At 28.9% G+C, this 13,709-nt stretch overlaps 1 protein-coding gene and 1 non-coding gene across 2 annotated transcripts in view; both read left to right on the forward strand.

Annotated features, from left to right (window-relative positions):
- Positions 1-13,709, forward strand: part of LOC129964263 (uncharacterized) — a 104,681-nt gene that overhangs the window by 51,489 nt on the left and 39,483 nt on the right. Inside the window, exons 13-14 of the mRNA XM_056079012.1 lie at positions 658-909; positions 2,270-2,497. Of these exons, the coding sequence (XP_055934987.1) occupies positions 658-909; positions 2,270-2,497 (480 nt within the window). The remainder of the gene's footprint in view (positions 1-657; positions 910-2,269; positions 2,498-13,709) is intronic.
- Positions 7,236-7,307, forward strand: Trnaa-cgc (transfer RNA alanine (anticodon CGC)). Its single transcript has one exon. It is a non-coding gene; the product is annotated as a tRNA-Ala (tRNA).

Genomic DNA, 13,709 nt, shown 5'->3' on the forward strand with positions numbered 1-13,709 from the left:
TTTTAACCAAAGGCAAATCCTGGATTGTCTTTTGATTATTTATTTTTAAATTTCGGTATCACACGCACACACAATTTGTGCCTAACTGCACCAGTTTTTAACTGAACAATCTGATCCAGGTAAGAAAGAAAGCAACTGCTCGCAATTTATTCTCCATTTGCATTTTTTAGAGAGACCACGCACCTATAGGCAGCATTAGTTAATACATTTACGATACGAATAATTTTATAAAAAAAATAATAATTATAGATCATAGAATTATATGAACACATTCAGTTGTAATATTTTGTACAACTTTGTCTCGAAATTCTAAATAAAAACTTTCAGATGGATAAGTACACTATGATATTTTTCTAAATAAGCGGTTTTCATTATTTGTTTTATTATTATTTATAATTCATTATTTTTTTGTTGTTTTTAAGATTCCATTTTGATTGAAGTGCATATACTCCGAAAATAATAATATGTTAAAAAATCTAATTTATAAGTGCATGTCTTTAAAAGGCATTTTCTAAGAAAGATTTGCCTGCATCTGCTAATGAAATTCCAATCTTTTACTGATATACTGCAATAGGATCCAAGTTCACAATTAATTATCTGTCTTATCTAAACTACTTATTATAACCCTCATTATCATTTCATTTGTTTCTCTATTAGATCCCAAATCCCCAGTGCGGTATAGCATATCGTCCACTGGAGAATTGTCGGTGGAAACTCCCATGCTGGTAGCCATGGGCATGGAAAGTGCAAGTGTCTCGGCCACCCTCTACAGAGACGATAAAGAGGCCATGTCAGCCACAGGGGATGTCAAGAAAATCGTCCTCGAGAAACTCATTCCTGATGAGAGTTATGAATTGATGGTCAAGGATCTGGGATCTAGCTGGGAACACCGACTCTCTTTCACTGCAGGTGGGGATGATTTCTCAGAAATCTTAATTAAGATAATCAAAAATGTCATTAGGATAAGTGATGAACAAGGAAAGGATTCAAATGGATGCCACTTGATGATTTGAGCAGAAAGCTTTTTCTGCGACATGTATCTAAAAGTGACCTCATTAATACAAAATGCTCACTAACATTGTTAATACCACCAAATTAAATTGGCCTTTGTTGACTTATCAACAATGCTATTATTTACTTTTCATAGCCAGAAGATAAAATTTTCATGAAACACTTTTTTCCCCTTGTAATAGTTTTAATTATATAAAGAGATATTTTAATCCCGTTTTAGTGTAGAAGACGAACGAATTTGTTTATTACGAAAATGGTCCTCCAGTTTTACGATAGTCCTCCATGAGAAATTTGTAGATTACGAAATGGTCCTCCATGAGAAAAAAAAGTAGTAGCTGTATTTATAAACCAGGGAATGATTTAAAAGCAGCAACAGAAATATTGATAATGAGCACATTTAAGGACACGGTATTTGAGCAAAGAGGGACAACTCCTTTTATCAACTTGCTGTATCCTCGGAGAGCAATAAAAATCTTATTGTCCTTGCCGATTTCAGGCTTGAATAGAAATATGTGTTTGTGCCATAAGGCTATTTGTTATTTTATTATATCTGGTTAAATAAAGATGCAGAAAATTTTCTTCAACATATTTTTTCCTTTATCTTTAGCACACTTATCCCTGGTGTCTATATTGTCGTATAAGGAAATACTTATCATTTGACAACTTGGGCAGTGCACCACTGTTGTTAATGCTTTCTAAATTGTTTAAACAACAAATATTTGCGAGAATTTTCTCCCATGAATTTTTTCTTATAGCCAACATCGGGTTAAAATTATTAATTTTGATGTATAGTCCGTAAAAAGGAATCCTGTTAGAAAAAAAAATCAGGTACACGATTTATGTTAAACGGCCACACATTTCAATTAAACAAATGATTAATGAAATTGAAAATTAAAGGAAGAATTAAATATTTTAATTCAGAACTGTAAAATTTACAGACTAAAGGTTTAATCACACTGAATATAGGAGTAGAAAAAGTTAATTTTCATTTTAAAGCCTTAAAACAAAAAGATCTTTCGAATTCTTGTTGCACTTCTATTACTGAAATAATATATTAAGTGATAATTAATATTAGATAATAATACCAGAGTGATGTAAAAAATATTAATAAGGGCCTCTATTTCAAACAACAGTTGAACTGAGAGTTTTATATATTCCACAATATAATGCTATTTTTCGAACATCCTTGTAGAATATTTAACGTTTTTAAAAATAGAGAATTATTGATACTTTATAACATTAATTTCCTATCTCCTAGTACCCACATGTGTTCCTGCTGATTATGGAACCGATGGTTTTTGTTATCGTTTGGTGAAAAGCGATGAAAACTTCGAGGCTGCAAAACTTAACTGTGCCTCTCTGAAAGAAGGAGAAACCGCTGAATCTATGATCTTGTGGACGCCAGACTCACCTGAAAGCGCTCAAGCCATTCTAGAGAAGTTAGGATCTGATTTTGACGTTTGGCTGGATAATCCAGGAAATGAAGGTAAGTGACTAGCATCTTTGATTTCAAAAGATGTGAAAGAGTTTCGAATGCATAATTAGGTAAGATTTGTTTCCAGTTCCTCGCCAAAATGGCACAATTGTGCCAACCTTATGAAAACTCGTTAAAAGATAGCATCGCTGAACGCTACAAAAAATGATAACAAATGATTTTCGGGATCGTAATAAAAATTGTTAGGATTATCATATTTAACGAGAAATCAAACAAGTAAATTTCAGCTTTTGTAATCAGATATTATTCTCTTCCGATAAGTTCTTGTTTTTAAGATAATGTTCGGAATTCTTCGCATCTTAATTGCAGGCCTGGACTAAAGAACACAGAATGAATGCCAAACAATACTTTTTAATAGCAATATCTGTTAAAATGTGGTAGTCTTAATTGTAATTTTTTTAGTTGATATTTTGACGCATTTTTTAAATTCTGGGACAATATGGCCGACATTCGCGAAAAATTTGTTCCTTAATTTTTTAATTTAATCAATTGTAATTTAAGCAGATGCGCTACCGAATTGACGCTATTTTCTTTTTCTGAATTAAGATGTGAAAATTCGATTCACGATGGTTATATTGTAAACGGGATTTAGTTTCCTTAAAAAATATAGCATACCAAAAGGGATTTCAAATGTAAAAATTATACATTAAAAGGTGAATCCATAGATACTCTTCTCTTGACTTCAAAATGGCACGTAAATTGAATAAATTAAACAATGACTATAATGTCACTGTCCAATTAAAAGTTCTTTAACTCCAAGCTTATTCGCGGTAATTTTCGAAGCTCAAATAAAAGATTTTCAAGATGAATGCATAATGTTATAACAAGAGTAAAAAAGTAAATTGAATAAATCAAACAATGATTATAATGTCACGGTCCAATTAAAAGTTCTTTAACTCCAAGCTTATTCGCGGTAATTTTCGAAGCTCAAGTAAAAGATTTTCAAGATGAATGCATAATGTTATAACAAGAGTAAAAATGTAAATTGAATAAATCAAACAATGACTATAATGTCACGGTCCAATTAAAAGTTCTTTAACTCCAAGCTTATTCGCGGTAATTTTCTAAGCTCAAGTAAAAGATTTTCAAGATGAATGCATAATGTTATAACAAGAGTAAAAAAGTAAATTGAATAAATCAAACAATGACTATAATGTCACAGTCCAATTAAAAGTTCTTTAACTCCAAGCTTATTCGCGGTAATTTTCTAAGCTCAAGTAAAAGATTTTCAAGATGAATGCATAATGTTATAACAAGAGTAAAAAAGTAAATTGAATAAATCAAACAATGACTATAATGTCACGGTTCAATTAAAATTTCTTTAACTCCAAGCTTATTCGCGGTAATTTTCTAAGCTCAAGTAAAAGATTTTCAAGATGAATGCATAATGTTATAACAAGAGTAAAAAAGTAAATTGAATAAATCAAACAATGACTATAATGTCACGGTCCAATTAAAAGTTCTTTAACTCCAAGCTTATTCGCAGTAAGTTTCGAAGCTCAAGTAAAAGATTTTCAAGATGAATGCATAATGTTATGACAAGAGTAAAAAAGTAACTGCAGTAATGAATTCATGAAAAATTAACCATAATTATTTGGTAATGATATTTCCTTACTTCCAAATATAACTATTTAATTCTTATGAATGTTTATAAAAAGTTAATAAATTTAAAAAAAATGTTATATGAAAAATTATTATTTTGCAATATTTGTCATATGGAAAATATCATAGTCCATTAGTGAATAATTATTTTTCTAATATATGATAAAAGGTAATAATTTAAATAATGATTTTAATTTTATATGTACACATACTGCATTTCTGATAATCTATTATTCAAAAGTTATTTTGATACGAAATCACAACGAAATAAATTTATTCCAGCCTCAAAAAATAGCAAAAATATTTAATCAATAGCTCTTTAGTCTATCCACGCCTCTTCCATATCACTAATTTTTCTTCTTCTTTTATTGCCTATATATGGCAACACAGAGGATAAAATTTATTACCAGTGCTCCTTATTCATTACTATCCGCCTTTGGCGACCAGCCGGTTCGCCAATCTTAATGTTCGTTAAAATTTTAATAATTAAATATTTTATGCAATTTCTACTTTAATAGCATCTTCATCAAAATATTTTAAAACTTCAAATTTTGATTATCATATAATTCATTCATAATATTATAAAGGCCTTCAGTCATAACGTAATATGTATCTCTCTCATTTTCTGTTAGCACCCGTAGAATTTATGCTTTAAATTAAAGTGGAAAGAATTTATCTTCAATTAATATAATAATATTTTTTACTGAAACAAAGCATTTTTTTATAATCTGATTACTGAAAATAGAGTCACTCAGCGTTTAAACTTTATGGGCACTAAAGAATATCTTTTTTAATTTATGTAATATCTCAAGAGTTGGTCAACAAAATTTTCTTAGATTCATTATGAGCAGATCGATTCATTAACAATGTTTAAATTTAAATTCATCAAACACTAAGAAAATAAAACGAATCGTTTAAAATAAACGGTTGAAAACAGGTTTTAAAAAAACTACTTAAAAAACGATGTACTTAAAACTATAAGCATATACAAAAAATATATAACTAACATAAATACAATTTACTTACAAAAGCATGCAACTAACCCAAAAATAATTTAAATCATCCATTGATAACGTTGTCATGGCAACAATCAGAACAGAATGCGCATGCGTGAATTTTCTTTGCCGGTTACGTAACGCAAATACGTGATTTTTTCTACGCCAGTTGGGGTAACGCTATGTGGATTAGAAATTTTTAATTTCCTTTATTCTGTTTTATTTTAATTCAAAAGTACTTCAGAATGAATCTGAAAGATTAATTCATTAACAATGTTTCATTTTAAATGCATCAAACATTAAGAAAATAAACAGAACCGATTGAAATAATCCGCCGAAAAATGTTAACCCTAGCCTCATTACTGTTGGGAGAAAAAAAAAACTGAAGCCTTTCTAGTTTGGCGCTGGGGATAATGGAAGATTTTTTTGGCGGAAAAGTTGGCGGTGGGGAAAATGGAAGATTTTTTTGGCGAGAAAGTTAGTTTTTAATTAATAATTAAAATTCTAATTAAAAATTAGAAAAAAGAAACCCCAGGTGCACATTCCCAACCTCCAAGGTATACATGTACCAAATTTGGTAGCTGTATGTCAAACGGTCTGGCCTGTAGAGCGCCAACACACACACACACACACACACACACACATTGAGCTTTATTATAAGTATAGATTATCATTAATGTATGACAACTCTTAGCTGTTTATTAGGCATTTAAAAACGATTAATTAATCGATTATTTTTCTTGAAGATATTGATTGATAAGAAAGTTTTTCGAAGGAGTTTTGATTCTTCGAGCTTATTTATATTAAATCTGATTTCATATGGAATGGCATTCTTGTTAATCAAGTATTAATCACACGGCTTGCTTATGTTCTGGAGACATTTTTGCCTTTGCTTTTATTAATCGAAAAGAGTTAACTTTTTTTATCAAATTTTATTAATCAAATTGTAGTAATTAATCAATTGTATTTATCAAATCGAGCGTTAAAAATCACTTGTCTATGCCGAAATTTGTGGAAGGAACTTTAATGATAGTTAGAATCTGAGAATTAATCTAGATAACTAATAAAGCTAAAAATTAAAATGAGGGAAAATTTTTCATTTTAGTTTTTAAGAAGTTTTTTTAATTTCTTATTTATTTATTTATTTTAGTTCTTGGGAATAACAGCTAAAAAATACTTTTTGTTAAATTCCAATAATTTTTTCCTCAATTTTGTGCCCCCGGTTGATAGCGTTCCATGCATTTTCTCTGCCTGCCTCCCTCCCCCGTTTCCTTCCAACTTATACCATTTGTATCGAATAAACTGGAAAAGTTATGATCTAACAATGGTAAAATCGGGCCCTATTAGATCTTCGGTTCCTTTATTCTGAAATTTTAAAAAAAGTGTTCTGAATTTTTTCTAGTCTTATTTATTAATAAATAACTTATTATATTAAAAAAAAAATTATGAAGTTACTTTATTTTTCTACGAGATAAGTCCTCTTTCTCGACTTTAATATGCAAATAATAAGATCATCCTCATATGACCTTGAGTGAATCAGCATAGAGAATAAAAGGAATAAAACATTATAAATTTATATTTACATGATATGTCTGTCCTTTTAAAAAAAAAGTTTAAAAAAAAAATGGTTTTACTCATTTTTTTCAAAGTTTTTATTATTAATGATTTTTTTTATTTCATACATTTACACAGTTTTTAATTTCACTAACATTTCCTCCCACTTTATTAACGCAAAATGCCCAACAATACTTTAATGATATCGTCCATTAAAATATGCACTTTATTTTTAAAAATCTTCGACTCCTTATTAAAAATTTTTCATAGCTACATCTCTTCTACAACTTATTTAGACTGTTTATTATCTTCTCTCAAGAATAACAAAAAAATTAATCAAAAAGCAATTAATTTTTCTCATATATTTCTGTATATTTTCATGGTTTGTTAAAAACACCCACAGTAACGTGAAGGCCCAAATTTTTTCTTCCTCGTTAGAAAAAGGTAATTTTTAGGACACTAGATGGCGCCATGACAAATCAAAATCTGGTAGTTCAACATGAAACAGCACAAAATTCGACTTTCTTCCTTATTTGGAAAATGTATACTGAAGCTTCTACTTACGCTTTTCAATTGCCGGGGGTGTAGCTCAGTGGTAGAGCGCTCGCTTCGCATGCGAGATGTCCTGGGTTCAAATCCCAGCTCCTCCACATTTTGCTGATGACCTCATTTTATTTTGTAAATGATTTAAATTGAATTTTTTGATCGCGCTGCTTGAAATAATTCTGGAATTAAATCTGATTCAGATTTCTTCATTGGAATTTCAATTTAAATTATTCAATAATGGTTTATTTTTTTAAAATAATTTAATTTGGATATTCTTATTGCGCTGTTGAAACTGCTGAGAGATTAGATCTAATTAACATTTCCTCTCATGAATTTTAATTAAAAATATTTGAATTTAATTATTGAATCAATTTATACTAATTAATTTAAATTTAAAATTTATTTTATGGTTTTTTTTTCTAATTTGTGCTCATTTTAATTGAATAGAAAAATGAGCACAAAGTTTGTAGTTATTTTAAAATTAAAATAGCATTTAGTATTTCATAAATTAGAATAATTTTGAAAAATAACTAGAAGATATGAAAATTTTCGGTAGAAGATATTTTAAAATAATGATCTGGCATTTAAAATTTGTATCGTGTAAAGGAAAACATATGCAGTTTCTTGAGGACTTATTTTTAATCATCATATTTTATTGAGAACAAAAATATGGTAATTTAAAATAAGTCCTATGTGTTTAAATAATGATATGGAGTTTAAAAATAATTTTCATTGTAATTTTGATTAACATTTAAAAAAAAGCTGAGGCAGTAGGAAAAATATACGTTAAAAAAGACTTTTGTGAAAGAAATGATTGATTCTAAATCAACATAATATAAGTGTGATCTTCGTTCAGAAAACTACAGGAAGAGAAAGAGAGGAAAATAAAGGGTATAAGAACTTACATTGATGTACAACTCACATTGTATAGAACTTACATTGGTGGTTATTCAATTAGTAGTTATAAAGGCTGTTGTGTTGAAGGGGGGGGGGGTCGCAGATAGTTGTCAAATAAATAAATAAATTTCTTAAAAATACTAATTTAATGAATAATATAATATTAGCGTAACAATGTGCGTTAATAGTGAGTTATTAAAATCTTTATAAAGATACGAAATATAATTAATCATTTTAGTATTTTGGGATATCAATTATTTATTTAATTGTTTATGTTATATTTTATTTGCCAATAATAAATACTACTTTGTCAAATAGTCCTTTGTAACATTTTAACTGTCTAAAGTTTATTATTTCTTTATAATCATTTACAATAATTTAATGCATTAATTTACAAGTATGGAAGATCATTAATTGATAATTAGAGTTAATTTTTCATGGATTTTATTACTTTTGTTCGTTTTTCCGGGTTTTTTTTCATTAATTTCCGTTTTGCCATATATTTCATTTTTTTTACATATTAAAAAATAAATTAATAACATTTGTATAGTTTCATAAAGTTAATAAGCTAAAAAAAATATACACAAATAAATCGATAGCATGTGAATTCTTTTCAAAGGGCGTTGAAAGTAAACCGACCAATTGTTAAAAGAAGGAATCTCTTAATACTTACTGCTTAGCGTGTAGGATTGGAGTGTTAAAATGCCTAAATCTGCTGCAGATGCATATTAAAACTTGGAAAAAGAATCAAGATTTTAAAAAGGCATCAGAAAAAGAAAATATCCAGTAAAGTTCACCATTTTTACTTTGCAAAGTATACAAAAAGAAAGCATTGTAATCATCAAAGAAGTTCGAGCTTGGCATTTTGACGAATCCTTACATTTGTAATTTCCCCTCATTCAAAACATACACTCTTAGAATTATGTCTTTGTCTGTCTGCCTGTGTGCACGGTAACACAAAAACTGCTTGAGCTGGATAAATGAAATTTGGTATATGGTATTTCTACCCATTTTGTAGATTTCTATCAAAGTTTGAACGAAATCTATTCCGAGGAAGTCCATCTGTAGGGCTGTCCGAATCCGAACTAATATGATTACTGCAAAACGAACAGAGCAAAATGGATAAATTTTTCTATAAAGGTTTACTATTTATAGCATAGATCCTTATGAAATTTTATAACAAAACAACTAGGTACTGACCATCTGTCGATTTGTTATTTCGTACACACATGAATCCGAAAACTCAAAAACGCAGTAATTTATATAAAAGAAACTTGATAATTTGGTATTGTTACTATAATTGTATTTTTGTGTCAACTTTTGATTTTAATCAGTCGGGGAAAAAAAATGTCCTAAATACATATTCGTTTTTCTGATACCTGTATTAATCAAATGCTGGCGATTGTTCGCCAAAAATCACACGCCAATAGACTCTTGCGTAAATATTTTTCGTCAAAGGTATGATTTTAATAATATACATATATAGATTTTCTTAAATGCATCACAAAGCACGGAACTCTCGTGTGTGAAAACAAAATTTATAAAAAAAAAAAAAATGTTATTTTCACTCGAGCGTTTATTATGAGCACTCCCAGCGTTCACGGCTTTCCCAAAGTCCTCAATCTCAAAGGTGGTTAGAAAGGGAAATAAAACTTTTATTAGAGAATATGCAGGAAAGTTTCGAGGAGACAATTCCCCATGGCTCCCTTAGAGCTCTTTATATTTTATCATTAACTGAATTGGTTATTATATGTTTATATAAAAACGTTTGAATTAATTGTGGTCATACCATTAAAAATTTGTAAATATTATTAACTTTTGAAAAGTTTTAACGCTTCTCGTCTCCCACGAAATAACGAATTAGTTATAGTCTGATTTTTAAAGTATTAGTTGTTAGGAGACGACAGGGGCACACATATTTCTTGAATGCTGTCATTAAAAAAAAATGATATTGTTTAATGAACTGGTAGAATTTTTAAAAAAACTGAAATAAGAACTGAATCAAAAACTGAGCTGAAATTAAAAGATGTAAATATAATTTCTGCAATATTAAATTGTTAAATTGTTATTATTTTGTATAATAGATTTTCTTTTTTTTTTGCATAAAAATACTATACATGTTTTTTAAAAAAATTCTCTTATTAGCTTTTGCGTTGGTTCTCCGTCAAATCTCATTATTTCATACATTCTTACTTTCTTGGTTAGCATATTACAACTAATGCGGCAAGTTTTTAGAAGTTTGCTTACTAAAGCAGAAGAATAAAATAAAAGCTTAAATGACTATTTAGACTTAATTACATTGCTAATATTTTATTAATTCAAAACATAAAAATATTTTCATCCCGATTAACATCGAATGTATCAGTTAATAAGTAAATTTAAAAAATAAGCATCAGTAAGTTGAAATGACTCCCAATTTATTTTTAATCTGAAAATCTGTCATATAAATTCCATAATTACAGTATATGTATACAGCTTATATTTAATATCAGAAATAAAATATAATAAAAAACCCAACTATCAGTTTTTTTAAGTTATATTAACGTCCCGTTTTAAGCAACACTAGGGCTATTTTGGAACGGACCTCGTCATTTTGAGCCTCGGTCAGATGACGAGGACGACACCTGAGCTGGCACCCCCCTCCCTCTCCACACCACGCCACACCAGTGGGAGGACGTTTGGCCCTTGCGGATTTAACGTGCAACAGACCGCCTTACACGACGGTTCTTCTGCGGAATCGCGTCTCGAACCTGAAACCTTACCAACTATCAATATAATTTTTATGTCAGAAATTGAAGTACGTTTTTTGGTGTTGGTATAATTTAATGTTATGTTGAGAATTTTTAATCAAATACTCCAAAAATATTTTTCTTATTTTATTTTAAAAAATATTTCTCAGCAAAATATTAATAGATCATAAATATATAAAGTCCACTACATAAAACAAACATCAAGCCTGCCATGTCGTATCAAAAAACAATATATAAACCATAAATAAAAAAAATATATATTAAATCACATTTTAAGTACAAAATAGCAGATACTGAAGAGAAAGTATCAGAAATTTAACAAGTGACAATATTCCATAAAAAGATTAAAAAGTTTATTTAGATAGTCATTATATCTTACAAATGGCTTTTCTTTTATTCATGATAGAATTCTTTTTCTTTTTTATTTTAATATTATCAATCGACCCAAATCGTACTTATTAAGATCCAAGAAAATTGAAAATTTGAGTGGAAGAACAAAAGGCAAATGTAGTTGTTGACATTTCAAATAAACATTTTTCAAACATAATTAGAGCTATTAACTAAGTAGCTTTAATTATGTTTGAAAAAGCTATTAAATTAATGAGAAGTCATTTATCACCCATGGAGAAATGAAGGGGTTCCGGGACTCTTAGCAATTAATTACCCATGAAAGCAAAAACCCATCCTTTTTTCAATCCATCTAATTTACAAATGAAACAACTGTGAAATTTGAAAATTCAACCATAGAATATTTATATACAGGGTGTTTATTTAGTCCCGGGCCCATTTTGATGTTTAATAACTCATAAAATAATAAAGATAAATTAAAATTAATAACATAAATGGTTAAATAGACTCAAAAAGTTTCATGATCCTTGTCAATGAACTGCCACGTGTGCCCCCTTCATCACACGGAGAATATCAAGTCGATAGTCAATTTCACGCCAGGTAGCGGCAAGCATGTCGGCATCCACAAAGCCTATTGCGGTTGTAATTCTGGCTTTTAGATCATCAATGTTCGACACTCTCCTCCTGAAAACGTTGTCTTTTACAAACCCCCAAAGGAAAAAGTCCAGCGGCGTTATGTCAGGTGATCTGGGTGGCCAAGGAATTGGACCTCCTCGCCCAATCCATCTTCCTGGAAAATGGTCTCTTATGGTGTATGCATTCTCCTTAATATCCGCTCGAATAAAACATCACATACAAAAGTACTACATAGAACAGACACATCAAAAGTAAACATAACATTGCAATAGTTGCCAAAAACAAAAGAGAGAAAAATGCAATTAATAAGCAGACGATATTTAGAAAAGTACAGATATTTAGACTGGAAAATGAAATTATCTGAAATTAACCATACGTGCAGACGATATTTACAAAAGTAAAAATATTCAAACCTGAAAAGGAAAATATATGAGTTATTCCATCAATAAATGCCATAAGTGTGTTTATATCTTCATTATTTTATGAGTTATTAAACATCAAAATGGGTCCGGGACTTTATAAACACCCTGTATAATTACATTATTTCTCCTGTTTTCGTATAATTGCAAGAAAAAAAAAATTGAACCTTATATAAAAATATAAATTGGATATTTTTTCAAAATTAGTTTTTTACTGTGCGCAGGATTCTGAATTAAAAAAATGGGTCAAAATTTACATTAACTTGCGGAAAAAAGTTCAGTTTTGAAGTTGTGCATACTTTTTATAAACTTTCTGAATTTTTTTTTTAAAATACAGCTATTTAAGAAATTGTAATTTGTAATTTTAACAAAAATCTAATTAAAATTCATATAAATTTTTTTTTGTGTATAATTTGTCTGAAAATTGAAGTCATAGAAGAATTTTTTTTGAGCATGTGCATGAAATTTTAGATTAACAAAATATGTAATTTTTGAGATATCCTGCGCGCAAGCTTCATTTTTTTTTTTTTTTTTTTTGAGAAAAATGAGGTTAAAATAAAAACATAGCATAAAAAGAATTCGAGCAAAATAATGTAAATTACTCCCTCCTCAGAAGTATAGACATTTCCCTTAGTTAGCTTAAAATAATCTTTTTTTTTTTTTCTCTCTCTCTTTATATGTATCAAAGAATGCTGCGATTGCATACATTTTGACATTCTGACAGAGGAAGTTTCTGTCTATATTTAATCAGTGTTGTTATAGTTTTTTCTCGATAACTCTGGAAGTTTTGCTAGTATCGTTAAAAATTTAGTACCAAAATTTTCAAAAAATATAGGACTCTAATCGATATTGATTTTCAAAAATTGAAAAATTTAAAGTTTAACGTGCCCTGAGAGCCTTTAAATATTCATTAGTTATTAATTGGTTATAATCATAATCATTGAAAATGCAATACATCAAACATAGGGATAAGTATGCAACCAAAATTAATTAAATTTCTGACGAATACAACGTTTAAAAATCTTTTAGATGCAACAAGAAGGAAATGGAAACTTTAAGAATTGCCCACATTCTCATCAAAATTATCTGTTAATTCATTACCTTATTATTCGACGCAATTGAGATTTACAAGACTTGATTCAAAACTTTATGTATGATATCTTCATCTAATACAAATTTGGATTTGATTCAAAAGCTTTTTATTATTCCTGTAGAAGATTATTCCTTTTTATTATTCCTACTATCTGTAAATATTTTTATTTTATCCCACCAACTGTATTTTGTCTGAGCTAGCATAGATCATGGCGCCATCTGGTAGCATAATATGATTTAATTAGTGATACATTCCAAGATATAATTAATTAATTAAAGCATAAATAAAACTTTGACTTGTTTGATCAATAATTCCTAAACCAGAAAATTAAAAATATGAATATTGTTGATATCGTTGAAAACG

This window comes from Argiope bruennichi, chromosome 3 (assembly GCF_947563725.1).
Source record: "Argiope bruennichi chromosome 3, qqArgBrue1.1, whole genome shotgun sequence".
In the NCBI taxonomy this organism is placed as follows: Eukaryota; Metazoa; Arthropoda; class Arachnida; order Araneae; family Araneidae; genus Argiope; species Argiope bruennichi.